This window comes from Xenia sp. Carnegie-2017, unplaced genomic scaffold, assembly GCF_021976095.1.
Source record: "Xenia sp. Carnegie-2017 unplaced genomic scaffold, XeniaSp_v1 HiC_scaffold_22, whole genome shotgun sequence".
NCBI lineage: Eukaryota > Metazoa > Cnidaria > Anthozoa > Malacalcyonacea > Xeniidae > Xenia > Xenia sp. Carnegie-2017.
This window is the reverse complement of record NW_025813485.1, coordinates 7997165-8011483: the sequence shown is the minus strand read 5'-3', so window position 1 is coordinate 8011483 and position 14319 is coordinate 7997165. Positions and strand designations below refer to the sequence as shown.

The 14319-nt window shown below is 35.3% G+C and overlaps 3 protein-coding genes across 5 annotated transcripts; 1 reads left to right on the top strand and 2 right to left on the bottom strand.

Annotated features, from left to right (window-relative positions):
- Positions 1 to 1136: 1136 nt before the first annotated feature.
- Positions 1137 to 5319, bottom strand: LOC124447148 (formylglycine-generating enzyme-like). 3 transcript variants are annotated; one of them, XM_046998038.1, is made up of 8 exons: positions 4757 to 5319; positions 4386 to 4460; positions 4022 to 4104; positions 3739 to 3861; positions 2558 to 2786; positions 2139 to 2198; positions 1688 to 1829; positions 1137 to 1610 (listed from the first exon to the last, which is right to left on the bottom strand). In XM_046998038.1, the coding sequence occupies exons 1-7, from the start codon at positions 5153 to 5155 to the stop codon at positions 1731 to 1733; spliced, it is 1068 nt and encodes a 355-aa protein (XP_046853994.1). In that variant the 5' UTR covers positions 5156 to 5319; the 3' UTR covers positions 1137 to 1610; positions 1688 to 1730. The 3 variants fall into 3 exon arrangements, with proteins under 3 accessions (XP_046853994.1, XP_046853995.1, XP_046853993.1); XM_046998039.1 differs by having other exon boundaries at positions 1316 to 1829; positions 4757 to 5076; positions 5187 to 5319; XM_046998037.1 differs by having other exon boundaries at positions 1316 to 1829.
- A 48-nt stretch (positions 5320 to 5367) lies between these two features.
- LOC124447155 (NTF2-related export protein 2-like) lies at positions 5368 to 7584 on the top strand. Its single transcript, XM_046998047.1, has 4 exons — positions 5368 to 5385; positions 5499 to 5585; positions 6406 to 6550; positions 7129 to 7584. The coding sequence occupies exons 1-4, from the start codon at positions 5368 to 5370 to the stop codon at positions 7284 to 7286; spliced, it is 408 nt and encodes a 135-aa protein (XP_046854003.1). The 3' UTR covers positions 7287 to 7584.
- A 1129-nt stretch (positions 7585 to 8713) lies between these two features.
- On the bottom strand, positions 8714 to 13508 carry LOC124447152 (collagen triple helix repeat-containing protein 1-like). Its single transcript, XM_046998042.1, has 6 exons — positions 13357 to 13508; positions 12983 to 13161; positions 11152 to 12003; positions 9659 to 9799; positions 9399 to 9522; positions 8714 to 9202 (listed from the first exon to the last, which is right to left on the bottom strand). The coding sequence occupies exons 3-6, from the start codon at positions 11215 to 11217 to the stop codon at positions 8976 to 8978; spliced, it is 558 nt and encodes a 185-aa protein (XP_046853998.1). The 5' UTR covers positions 11218 to 12003; positions 12983 to 13161; positions 13357 to 13508; the 3' UTR covers positions 8714 to 8975.
- Between the last annotated feature and the right edge of the window lie 811 nt (positions 13509 to 14319).

The window sequence follows — 14319 nt, the reverse complement described above, 5'->3', positions numbered from 1 at the left end:
CCTTTACGTCTATTAAAGGTCGCAAGATTGGTTTAGTGCTCGGTAGAGAATAAGGAATACTCTGAAGCACGCTACTTCGCTGTGTAACACTGTACTATATTAGACTATATATTAAATTTAATTACTGTGCCCAAAGTCAAAATAAAATCAGTTGATCGAGCTATATAGATAATTCCATTTAGTGCAGTCTACCGTTAAGATAATTAGAGAAATTATAAGAAGTGTATTTTTTATGAGAATCATTACAACAGAATTATTGCCATTTAGCATTTGAACTATATTATCTCGTGAGTACTAATCTGCACTTCATAGTATTTCCAGCTCTGCTGGAATCAATATCTCTTTTGGTCTAACTCTATAACTATGCAAGTGTATGCTTTGAATAATGACTTACTTTAAATCCACTATATAATCCACTATGTCAACGTCACAATTAACAAAGAACTTTTTATACGGCCTGTTGTTGAGTCCATGAGTACATTCTAGTCGGCTTACATAGAAATTAACATTTCCCATCAGCTTATCATTGACTTTGTTTTAACTCTTTTGTTATAAAATTGCTGATTTTCATCACAATAGGTAATATGTAAAATATCAACATTCAGCTTTTCAGTATTTTCTTCTCTTATGACAAGTCACTTGCCAGCTAACGTTAATTACTCTTTAGACTCGTAGCTGCACAGCGTTGTCTATAAGCAGTGAATCCACTGATGTATTTTAGTGTTAATGATTATCACTTGTTCAGGTCTGAATGAGATAATTTGTAATGCAGAATGTTGTATTAAAATTGGCACAGTTGTTAAAGAATACATTGCCTGCCAATAACAATCAGGCTGGGTTATGTGGTTAGGATCATAAGTATGAAGAAGGGTATTCTATAATCGTTCTTCATATCGATATTGCATGGATAGTTAAAATATTTTCAAATTAGATCTACAGTTGCACGGAAAATTTATTAACCGTGAGTTTGATACTTCAGATATCTTGAATTAAGTTTGAATGATGCCTTGTTTACATTTACTGAATTTTTTCTCGAGTTCACAATTTCTGTATCAGATTTGGCTGCTCTCATTTTATACCATTCCAAAACACTCCAGTCAGCGCGAAGCCGTAACATATCAATGATATCATTACTCTACTTCATTGTAGAACGTATATATTTTCTTGTATAAACTGCAGAACGTACATAAATTTAATGTACATCCTACATTAACATTCAGAAACATACGTATTTTCCCGACCAAAGAGCGCATCGAATCCACTTTTCACTTGCACCAGATTTGAATTAAATATATATTATTGGAGTAAGTAGGAATTGGAGTAATTCGTTTTTTATTCATATTATAATACGTCGGCACAAATGAGTCTTTTGGTTTCTCTTGGATGATTTGATCAATGGAAATCATCTGTATGGCACATTTAAGTCTTCCTCGAGTTAATCACAGTATGCGATGTATACAAAAAAACGGTTCAAAATGCCTCTTGTAGTTAGCTAAGTAAATTTCAACTAAATAAGATATACTTTCACTTAAATGTAGGCTTAACCTTTAATTGTTTTAACGCTTAAGGTGTAAACATGTAACCATGCCATGACCATGGACCAGATGTAGCTAAAATGAGAATATTTAGAGAAAACAACTCAAAGAAAAGCGTAATCACCATTCATTTCAATAATGAGTCAATTTACAATGACATATGATAGAACACGATGGTTTCATGAAATATGCATCTCACGCTACATCCTTAGCACAGCGAAATCCCAAATTCGACGCTGAGCTATCTGGCGTATTCTTACTCCGAGCAGCACATCTGTATCGGTAGCAAAACGACTGAAAAATGTTCGAAACAATCAGATAAACGAGTTGAAAAAAATGAAACTTATCATTTGCCGTTATGTAAAATTGTCTGATCAGATCCCGAGATTAAATGCATTTTACCAAGCTCTATATAAGTTACACAACAAGACGCGAATTCCATTAACTCATGACGCTAAGCTTGGTTATATTAACGCTCGTACAAGCACTTTTTTCATAACGATGATTAAGGAGGGCGTTCATATTCGGGTACATTCTTCTTTCCAGTATAAAAATAGCTAAAAAAATTCAAATAAAAAATTGATTTCGTCAAAAGTATTTTACCTTATGACACATGTAAGAACCTCCTTTCTTTACTCTATCAACACCATCGCTTGGACCAATCTACACATTAAAGAAAACGACGTTGCGCTAACAAAGACACAGGATAAGTACAAAGTTGACCATTATAAATAGTGGTTTAGAAATATAATTTCATCGCTAAAGATTCGAAAAACGGGTAGTAAACAAATTACATGTACAAGAAAGACTTGGTAATTGGTCAGCTAATTCAAATTTACTTCTACAATATAATTTTAAAGTGTTGTGATAGTGGTGATAGTACAATTTTCTGTCTATACCTGCATGGTAAAGTATTGCACGGAAAACTCGAAATTCCTCGCTAGCTGGATCTTTCAATGACTCATTATTAGTGTAGTAAGTATATTTCAAGATTTTTATATTTCAAATCAATAAATACTCACGGGATTTTCCTTAGTTTCTGATGAATGACGAATGTCCCACCAGTCAGAAGTCCATTCCCAAACGTTGCCCACCATGTTATGAAGATTATAGTCATTTTGTTTGAATTTCCACACAGGTGCTGTTCCCGCGTATCCGTCTTCCGCCGTGTCTTGAACGGGGAACTCTCCTTGCCACGTATTACAACGATGTTTTCCTTCGACTTTGAAAATATTTCCCCAAGGAAACATCCTACATATACACATACATACAAAACGCCAAAGGTTAGGTATATTTAAAACCACGCAAATCTCGTGAGTCTAATGCATCAAAATGCCATGGACAATTCGAAAAAGTTACTAAATGCCTAATAATTACTACGAAATTTTATTCCTTTGTTCCAAATCTTGGTCATGTGGCATTTACAAAAATGAAAATGGCAACGTGTTCGTTGGAAGAACGTGACTTAGTTGAAGAAATCGCAAAATTCCTTAATTCATAGAGAACATAGAAACTTAAAAGATAAAACACACTCCACAAAACATCATCTTGCAAACTCAAGATTAGAAGAGACGTGATTTAAAGCAATATTTGGACATTACTTCCAAGTCAAGATCAAGCTAAGAGAAATAATGTCGACATGTTGCTTTGAAGTGATGAGGAGTTAGAAGAGGAGAAGTTCTTGACAACGAGAAGTGGAAGAGCAGGGGCTTTTGACAGATACGTGCTTTGCGGCTAACTGTTAAAATATTTATAGAACAGTCCTCTTCCAGCATGTCAAAATCAAGGAGATTAAGTAGAACAACATGACAAGAATTAAAACATATCAGTTAATTAAACTAATTTAACTAGGCAGTTAATAGGGTGAAGGAGGTGGGGGGTACAATGAAATCTTATGTTTTTGATACGTTGCACAACGAAACCTTTGCAGGTAAACTTGTTTGAACAAACGCAAAAAAATTGCTCTTTTTCTTATATATATACATAATATAAAAAAATAGATGTTGACTAAAAATCAAGCAAATCTTTTTTGCTGTCCAAAAACCATTAAAGAAGTTTCTTGCTTTTGAAAGACAACATCCCCTATACGCATTCATTTTTAGAAAATTTGAAATTCAGCCTTCTCTTTTTCCTTCCCCTTCCCCTATAATAACCCCTATGCAATGGCATTGAATACAAAATAAGAGGTGAAACTCTTGCATACTTCTTATGCAAACCACCACGACAGGCATACTCCCATTCTGCTTCGGTAGGAAGCCGTTTACCAAGCCATTTGCAGTATGTCAATGCATCTTTCCATGATACATGTAAAACTGGGTGGTCTAGCCTGAATGAGCATATAAAAATTATTTGACATTTGGTTGTATTTTTTTATTAAAATTTACTCCTGTGAATATTTGCACGTAGCCCCTTAAAAAGGTTGACAAATCATAGCAATAGAATACAGACCAAAAATTGACCAATTTGCACATTCTAAAATGTCATACCTTGATTTTATTGTTGAGCCTGGACCTTCTGGGTGTTTCCAGGTAGCTCCAACAACTGGAAGCCACCAAGGAGAACCAGCAACCTTAACAATATGCAAAGGGAAAAATGGTCAAGCTATTAAATTTCACCTAGCATGCAATAACAGTGAGCAGGGTCTGAAATTTGAATTTTTATCAAGTATCCACATGGATGCCAAGGTTTATTACATGGTATCCCTCCTTATAGTCTGGTATCCTACGTCAATAAGTACGCGTAGCTAGTTGATTTATCTTACATCTCAGGATCATATGCAACATAACCCGTGGATTTCTCTCATCAGTTTATCATTATGATCAATGTAAAAATTTCTAAAGCATCACTTACAGCTTGAGTGATGTTTTTCTTCACATCTTCATTAAGTTTGCTTTCAAGAACAAACGAATTACCAAACACTTCCGCCTGATGAGATTTACAGAATATACACATTTCAAATTAACCTTTAAAAACTCTTGATGCAGACTTGGGTGTCATGACTATGCTCAAGTTTATAATCTTCACAATTTCTTGCATTGCCAGTATTTTTGTGATTACATTAACACCCATTGATCGTTATTTTTTGTCAGTTAATATCTACTACATCAAAGCAAAAATATGGTACATTACACACAATACAACCAGCACATGAAACTAGACCATTCACACATTTTGAGTTAATAAAAAGTATTCTGCAATCAAATAGGAGGATATTGACTCACCTCAGTAACATAACTAGTTCCATCGACAAAAATGCCAAAATCATGATTACTAACTTCGTATTGATCCATATAAAAAGCATTAAGTTTTACTTTCCTTGCGGGTGCTTCACCATCAGATATTGTTTTTGGATTATTTGTCCCCATATGAAATTCACCACCTGGCAAATGAACCATTGAATTAAATTTCAGAGTGGTGGCATCTGTTGGCGTCTGAAATTCTGTCCACTTGAGTTTTCCATGGCTGTTGTATGAGTTTGATTCTGGCCTTCGAGAGTTCCCATGACAGCCACAGCTCTTCGTGCCCTTATCCACGCACTCATCTAAGTTGGTATGCTCATCAGATAATAGAGAACTTTGAAAATTTATGCAAATAAGTAGTAGCATCCTTATTCTAATCATTTTAAAAGTCGTCAAAAAGTCACGCACTCACTTATGATAGTCAAAATATAAAAAATCCAAACATTGTCAATTTCCACAACCTAAATCGTTGTAAAGAGCAATAATAAGATTAACAACGAGGCAAATCAATGGAAGTATCATATATGCACAATCTTGTCATTTCTTTTCCTCCCCTTTAAATTCATCCTCATTCCTCCCCCTGCATAAAAAACATGGCCGCCAAGCAGGAGGTGAGAGTCATTTACAGAGTAGAAATATTTTGTCATTTATTTATTAACCTGCTTACTTTTGCTTTCAGTGATTTAAATACTTTATACATCCTTTTTGTTTTTATTTCTAAAAGTACATAAAGCGTTTAGTGGAAAATGCTTGTCGATCTGGTGAAGAATTTATCAACTTATACTATGAAACTTTTGACAAACGAAGACATGTAAGTTATTAAATAAAAAGTGGCCCATGCACGCATGTTTCCCGCCCCTTCCACATTGCAATGATTTTTTTTCTTGCTATAATAATCTCTATCTTTAATGTAAAGGAAGACCAAAGCTCTAATCATACAGACCCATAACAACACTCACAATTAAGTATTCACACACATTATGGCATGGCAAGGAACGACCACACAAAAACACAAAATCTACAAATCTGCACATGCATAAGAAGACAGAGTGAACAAAGTGGGATTTTATTGTTAAATATTTACCTACTGTCTGTGTGCTATAATTTATGTTTTGTTATTCTTTATTTTTTGTTTTAATATTGGGCTCAAATAAAGTCTGGCAAAGTAGACTGGCCTACTTGTTCAATCTTGCTGGCCCATAATTTAAGGACCTAGTACTCCAACAAAAAAAGTATATCTTGCACACAATGAACTGCTTTTCTTTTCATAATAATATTGCACTTTGCTAGCATTTTTGTGTGGCTAGGTAACTCATTGGGTTATGAAGCAAGTTATACTTGGTATTGCCTTATTTTAAACAATTGTTTAAGCCGATTTCTTTTGTTTCTTTATTGTTTGATTTTCATAGCATGTTTTATTAAGCTTTTGTGATCATTGATCATTTAATATTTTCAATCGATATGTGTGAATGTCTGCGCAAGAAAATTTGTATTTAAATATGTGACAGCCTGAAAGATACAAGTGATCTTGTCAATCCACCTTTACACATTCACCCATCACAACTAACTCTAGTTCATTTAGACTTAATGTTGCAACAACAATGAAATAAATAGTTTTTTTGACAATGTAGGTTTTGTCGAAGCTCTACACGGACACATCCGAAATAGTGTGGAATGGACACCATGTGAAGGGGTTTGATGGATTGAATGAATATTTTGCTTCACTACCTGCCTCAGCTCATCATGTTCATGCTGTAGATTGTCAACCAGTCTCAGGTAAAGTAAACGTTTTTCAAACATTTGTTTTACAATAACGCCTCGTTTTGCGGCAATTCTAGTCTTCGCTGGAATTGCTTTCTCAAGTGAACAAAGTTCATCTTCAGAAACCTGAGAAAAGCGCAAACAGGAAACCAATGCGCTTTTGCTACACGCTCTCTGTTGTTTTTGTTACTTGTAATCAATTGCGACAGTGGCTAAAGTGGCCAATCAAATTAAAGCATTTGCAATAGAATACTAATTCGATTCTATTGATACTCATAATTTAACAGCTCCGACGGAAGCTGTTTTACTTGATAAAAAAACCTTGTTGTGATATGTTTACACGAACACTAAAGATTTTTCCATGCACATCACAAACAAGAGAAAATTGATCTTGTCCGTTAATTTCGTGCATACTTTGCGTTCTGAATACTTACGTACGTCGATGGCATCTGTTAATGTGTCAACATTAGATGTCGTGAAAATGTCTTGGTAAATATCTCCCACAAAAACGGTGTGCGTAAGCCTGCTGCTAAAGCTACAGAAGAAGCTATTAGTCCCTAGAATTGAAAATTTAAATTTTGTGCATCTTTTAGAAAAAGTTTCGCCCGGAAGTACGACCATTGCGGTATTTGTTGATGGTACCGTGTCATATGATGATGGAAAACCGAAAATATTTTCGCAAAACTTTGTTTTAAATGCCGAGGGAGATGTTTGGAAAGTCGTCAGCGACTGTTTTAGAATCACGCCGTAACGTTGCACGCTACCGACTGACAAGAATACTGTTTCAATGGTGAACGTTGTTCTACCGTCCAAATGTCACATTGTTAGATTCCGGTTTGGTTTGGTAGATTCCTGGGTTTCGCCACTTGGCGACCAAATTATCTAACGTAAAGCTTTGTATTGCATGCTCTGCTGTGTGAATGACAAACATGTGACAAGGTTCATTGTCCTTGGCACTAGAACTACACCTCTGAGGATCTTACATCCAACCCTAAAATGATTCGTGAATCAATTCCAAAGAATATATTTTGGTTGTTATTAAACAGCAAGATCGTGCTTTATTTTAAATCGTGCTTGCAATTTTGTCAAGCACATTGTACAAACTAGCAATTACAAACGATAACCAAGAAACGAACGCAAAATAGCAACCACATAGTGTAAACTTGTGCAATATACAATATAACGCATATAATTCAAAACAAACTATTGCGTTACACTACCACTGATTGCTGCTGAGCCTTACATGTTTATTTGGTAATTTCTGACTTTAGAATTTGCAGTATTTTGCGGCTAGTTTGGTAATGTGATTGCTATTTTGCGTTTTTTTAGTTGCTTATCAAGTCATTAACGAAAAATGTGTGGTTGTTAGTTACAAAATTGTGTTGTGCTTACGCTATACTATCGCTACGTAGCTATGTGGTTGCGAGTTCGCGTTGTGAGGTTGTTTATACACGTTAAGTGTTTTTGTTATTGTTGATAGCCTGTACTTTGGCCACCATCCATTTTATACTGCAAAAAACTAGGATTCCGACCAATCAGTTATAAACAATTCGTGCTCATCTCTTACCTTTTCCTTCTTTAACGTTAACCACAGTAAATCATGAAATTTTTTACAACTTTGAATTGTTCCAAATTGTTCCGAAGTACTATTGATATTATGCAAGTGATACACATCATGTGCTTTTGAATAGTTCGAATTTGCTTTACAGTTCCTTTGACAAATCCTTTATGAGGGAGTTTCTTTGTGCCTCATTCAATTACTGTTCTAAATCCGACAACCAGCTCAAAATGTGCGATGAGGAATATGTAGTTCAAAATGAATGATCAAGGAATAAGTAGCACTATCTTTTCCCAAAGAAAGTCAAGTTGCTGTGGCAATAGAAGAGAAACAAATGAGAAAAGCCACTGAAGGCCACATCTCACGACATTTAAGAAGTCCCTCCTCTTTAATTTCCGAAATTTGACTTTCAGCAATAAATCTTTGCCAAAGGCTTCAAATGGAAAAGGTGGAATAATAGCATATTTTACTGCAATTTCAAAAGTTACTTCTTGTATAGAAATCACTTTAGCTAGCAGGCAATGTTTTTGTGACTGTTTGGTGATTTGAAGAGGGTTTGCTTCCGATGTTTGTCGGAATTAATGAGAAATTAGAAACATTGATTCTGATGAAGGCAGAACTCTACTGGTGCACTTTTCTTTATTTCGATTTGTTAACGACGTTTTTTATAATTAGCGGGTGTATACAAATGAAATATAGATACGCAGGTCGTGCCCAGTGTAGGGGGAAAATGAAAGAAATTCAATTATTTTTTTTACTCGTTTAGTGTCGCAGCATCACTCTTTAAAATCATTGAGGTTACAAAACTATGAAAAAGACAAAATGTACCATTTGTAAACATGCGTAGCCTAAAAAATTTCTCAACTCTTAACATTTGCTTCTTCAAATAATCGACAATTCTTCGATTACAATACGTGAAACAGAATTCCAACCGGTGTAGGCATTACCGCCCGTAAATCCAGAACAGGCTGCTATGGAGAGACCGACCTTCACTGTCCCTACAGGTATGTTATTGCAAAAGCCATCCAAAGTACTTGGAGAGTGACGATTTACCGACCCGTCTGCAAATATTTGTGTGTCAATTGTTGCTGGATCTTGGCATTCTCTCCCTATGCACCAACAAATAAGTACAATAGAACAGACAGAATCTTTCAAACCCAAAAACTTAATTTTGTCGTTTTTTATAATTTTTTTCTTTTTTAAAAAATGCTTCGAGTATTTATTGATTGTGGTGTTTTGCTATATCAAAAACTCCTGACGGGTGTATATTGCACTTAGGTAATTCCTGTTATAGACTTCTCTTACCGTTGATTGTTATAAACCAGCGACGACAACATCCAGACGAACAACCAACCACTCTCATATTACCATTAAATGTCACACGTAGTGACGTGTCTGTTTTCTGTTTGTTGAAAGCACAAGTTACTTGCTGTGAAGAATAAGAAATGAAGTCGTGATTTCAGTTTCACTTCTCTTCACGTTTTTAATGTAAGTAGTGTAATTACTTTTTACAACTTTTCTTCTTGCAAATTAAAATTGCAATATGATTTGAAATTTTAACTTACAGTTAACGCGCCAGCGTCTTTGTCGTCGTTTAAGTTTTTGAAAACGCACTGTTTTACCAATCTCGTTGGACTTGTGCAATGTTGCGCTCTTGGTATTGATGAGCTTCCATAATGGTTGCAGTTACAGTAGCAGCTTGAACTCTTAAAGTAAAAATACTATCACAAAACCATTCCCCGATTATTGATCACAGAAACATTTTCACAATCTAAGCGAATAAAATTATAAAAGGTATTCGCTGCATTTCTTTGCACGTATCAAAAACTGTTTACACGGTAAAACAAGAACAAACAAATCAACAAATGAACAAATTAAAAAAATAAACGATTTATAAACAATAAACAAATCATTCAAATGATAATTTGAATAAAAGCTGTCAGTAGCTTTCTTTGTGCGTATTAGAAATGTTTATATACTTCGCGATGGGACTATGACAATCACATAAATTTCTTACCACTAAAGTGAGATGACGTCTTTCTTATGTCTAAATATTCTCAGTATATATCAGACTTCAGAATGACGTCATCTTTTAGTGGTTAGGAATCAGAATGCCCCGCAATCTGGTGCAAACATGTAAGTCAACTAGCGGACTTGAGAAGGCGTTGCACCCCCAAGTTGCCTTTCTTTGTGATTATTACTTTGTGTACATGACTATGTATCATTATCCACACAATAATTAAGACAATAACCTTTGCATTAGTAAATACCAAATGTTCTGCTTACTGTTAGGCAGTAAGGTATAGTTGATCGGGAAAGGGAAGTGTTGTGCCCGACTATAACTGGACACACGAATATTCACACTCCCACTCAACGTCCTAGCTACGGCCCTGCTGTAATTTGGCAACATAAATATTGCCTATTTTTAAACGAATCACGCAAGTGCATTTTTAGTTAATGACAACATTCTTTGTGTAGCTACAAGTTTAAACATCTCTTTGCAATAGCAACGGGAACGCGTTCCGTTTATCATACCTTGCCTTTCGGTGTATCAGCTTTTTGTTGCAAAGAGCACAATTTCATTAATGATATGTATAATTTAGAAATATTCGTTGGAGTCGACCACCTTCACGTCAATCGTTAATTTCTACTTTGACTTGTCGTAATTTAGAAACATGATGAGTAAATTGATGCTCGCTTCCGTTGCATTGCTATGCTCTTCGTATGGTTGTATCTTAATGTACCATGATATCTCATAGTAATCACGAGTTTTATTTAGTACGCGCAAAAACAACATGCATCGTTATTTTTTTTATTTAGACTTTTATCAAAGCACATATAATGGTTTCAAACTTGGAACATTTATAGACATTTTATTGAGATAAACATAATTCGTGAACTGCCTGTATCTGGACGATTTCACAGCAAAAAAAACACTTTCTACGACAGGAAGGCTGGAAAACGTAGACAAGTATAATAAACGTGGTATATTTACATTCAAGCAACATGTCTCTGTCAACAAGACACTGATTTAGATCACACACAATTATATTCGTACCTCCACTAGACTACGATGTCCTGTAATGAAAATCAAGAACGCAACAATTGAAAATAAGAACTTCATGGTATGTATGTATTGCAGATATAAATTGATTTGATTTGAGCGAAGTTTTACAACACACAGTTGATCGATCGTGGCGGTATTAATGAAGTGAATAACGCGAACAACATGAGACGTTGCTGCATAACTTCAATCATCACATGTGCATTAATGTAAAATTTTCGGAGCTGTTTACAACATGACGTGTTTCCAATGAACGTAAGTCCTATTTTTACCTCATTCTCTCTTTGGAAATGTCTTCTCAAGAAATATCTTTTCGGTAATTCCCACTTATGAAAAATTCATTTTCATTGCAAGAGTTGGAAATATTTTTTACAGGCTATATTTTTGCAAGAGAGAATTCTGGAATACTCGATGAGGTTACCTAGAAAACAGCATGTTCGCTTAAAAACTATTTCAATCATATTTGTTGAGTGACGACGCAATTGAATGCATAAAATTCAAGATAAAATCTACAATGACCGACGTCAAATCGACTGCCGTTTTTTGATCTTTGGGTGGATCTCTGTTCAATGTCAATTTTATATTTTCAATTTTTGTTGCAATTGTGCATTGACCACGCTCATATTGAAGTACATTGATACTGAGATTGTGTTCTTCATCTGCCTGCCTTTTTCTATTTGGCTTTATACGGGTTGGCTGTTTAGTACTAGAAATGGGACAGTCAACCTCATTCTCAAGACTGTTGCTTGGTGTTGCTGGATCATTACAACTGTCGTCATCATCATCATCGTTTTGATCATCAACTTTATCAGCAATTGTTATGCATGATGGTGAATTGGAATCGTCCTAGAAGCATTTAATAAATGAACATCCATTAGTTTAACATAAGCAAATTTATGATGTAATTGCTTTTATTTTCTTCAATTACAGACTCTATCTTGTGCAGAATGGAAGGCTGTTGCAGACCAATTTGAAAAAAAATGGAACTATCCTGGCTGCATTGGAGCTCTAGATGGGAAACACATAGCCATACAACAACCAAATAGTAGTGGATCAGAATTTTTCAACTACAAGCATTTTTTCAGTGTTTTGCTTTTAGCTCTAGTAGATGCAAACTACAAGTTTGTCTATGTTAATGTTGGAGCAGCAGGCCGTGCAGGAGATGCTGGCGTGTATAATGAGTCTAGCTTGCGAAAAGCTGTTGTTGAAAATACTCTTGGTCTACCATTACCAATTGAAATTCCAGGAGTTTCATCAAAAATACATTACCACATTGTGGGTGATGATGCTTTCCCATTGAGCAAAACAATGATGAAGCCATTCCCTCACAGGAATTTAAATAAAGAGAAAAGAGTCTTTAACTACAGATTGTCTCGTGCCAGACGGGTAGTAGAAAATGCTTTTGGGATTCTTGCCAGCAGATGGCATGTGTTCCTAACTACAATAAGATTGTGTCCTGACAAGGTTACCTATCTAATTCTAGCTGCTTGTTGCTTGCATAACTATATGACAGAAAAGAATAAATCAGGTTATACAGCACCAGCAGATGTAGAGGATGACAATCATCTTGTCACACCTGGCTCATGGAGAAGAGATGCATGCATGACAAATTTGAATCCATTCAACACAGACAGAAATCCTTCTAATAGTGCCAAAATGCAACGTGAAATTCTGACGACATATTTTAAAACTTGCGGAGCTGTATCATGGCAGGATAACATTATCTAGCAGTAGCACTTACTCTTAATTATATATATATATATATATATGTTATGCATAATATTAATTGTTTGGAAAATCAAAATAAAACAAGAATTTCACTTACAGTAACAATATTTGAAATGGGAACTCTTGTTGCCACGAAAGGAGAGAGGAACTTCAGTTTATCCAGCAACCAGCTACCTCGCTTCGTAAGACTTTTGCGAGCGCTACCACTTGGAGGAGGTTTTTTGACTCGTGTGAAAGCATTTCTCAATGCTTTTATTTTAGCCTTGACCCAATAAACTAAGTAAGAAATTGACGTGTGAGTTCAATTGCGACTATTAATCATATTTTCCAGCAAATACATCTCTGCTCAACAGCGTGGACTGAATAAAAGAACTAAAAGATTGGACAATGACTATATAAAGTCGATATTTATAAAGTCGATATTTATTATTAACACTTATAAAGTCGATATTTATTATTAAAAATAACAACCTGTTTGCCCAAGATTTTCTGCAGTCTCTTGCAGAGCCTTATCTCTTGCGTCTCGATTTTTAAATTCCGACGATCTTACATCGTAAAGACATGGATATTCAGGCCAAATATCAAAAAGCTGGTCCTCTAATATAACGTCCGCCACATGTTCCGAGGTTTGGTCTGCCATTTTGTTTTCTCAATCTCGCGCGTGCGCATTTTTGTCATTTACAGCGCACTTGCTGCATTCTGAATCCTCACACGAGGATTTTTTGTCACTCGTGACAAAAAATATCAAACGCGTTTGATATTTGACATTTTGACTCATCTGTCACGAATGATAAATGTTGTTCAAAACTTCCGCGCACACTAGGAACTTTTGTCGATCACACTTGTCACGAATAACAAGTACGCGCGGCAAGTTTACCAGTGTGCGGCGGGCTTTAAAGCAAAAGTAATTGCTACTATGCGCGATACAGAAAATTCATGATAGCTTGCAAATTATGTAAGAAAAGCATGCAGCAAGAACCCATTTTCAGTTCTCACATTGTGTTTACCTATTGTGTTGCGGCATGAGTCATCCTATAGGTGAACTTAGCTCAATTAAATTGCTGTTTGTCACGAGTATTTCTTTAAACTTAGACATGAGATACTTTAAAAATCGACGTCAATTACAAAATATTTAGACAAGTAGCTAAGGCGGAATTAGAGTAGCGCTTCATGTGTTTGTCAGTATTGTGCAACAGATAAGGTCGACGTTCTGCATGTGGATGTATGTACGAAGATACAGAGATCTGAAATGGACGTTCGCTTGCATTTGAATGATGACAAACAAATAATGGCCATGTCTGCACAACCAAAATAGATAAAAAGCCCTTTGGATTTCTTTTAAAAGCATTGAAAAGAGGAGTTGTCTTATGGAGTTGGCTTGTGTTTGTTTTGCCCTCTGGAAGCAATTGTTAATGAATGTTTTGATAGTCATGA

Excerpts from the sequence above, each read along its gene's own strand:
- LOC124447148 (XM_046998038.1), bottom strand. The coding sequence starts at position 5,155 with ATGATTAGAATAAGGATGCTACTACTTATTTGCATAAATTTTCAAAGT. Across the intron at positions 2,199-2,557 it reads CAGAAACTAAGGAAAATCCC|ATTGGTCCAAGCGATGGTGT; the intron begins GTGAGTATTTAT and ends TTTAATGTGTAG. Across the intron at positions 1,830-2,138 it reads GTTCTTACATGTGTCATAAG|TCGTTTTGCTACCGATACAG; the intron begins GTAAAATACTTT and ends AACATTTTTCAG.
- LOC124447155 (XM_046998047.1), top strand. Across the intron at positions 5,586-6,405 it reads CTTTTGACAAACGAAGACAT|GTTTTGTCGAAGCTCTACAC; the intron begins GTAAGTTATTAA and ends TTGACAATGTAG. Across the intron at positions 6,551-7,128 it reads AGATTGTCAACCAGTCTCAG|AAAAAGTTTCGCCCGGAAGT; the intron begins GTAAAGTAAACG and ends TGCATCTTTTAG.
- LOC124447152 (XM_046998042.1), bottom strand. The coding sequence starts at position 11,217 with ATGAAGTTCTTATTTTCAATTGTTGCGTTCTTGATTTTCATTACAGGA. Across the intron at positions 9,800-11,151 it reads GACATCGTAGTCTAGTGGAG|AGTTCAAGCTGCTACTGTAA; the intron begins GTACGAATATAA and ends TTTTACTTTAAG. Across the intron at positions 9,203-9,398 it reads CTGGTTTATAACAATCAACG|GGAGAGAATGCCAAGATCCA; the intron begins GTAAGAGAAGTC and ends GTTGGTGCATAG.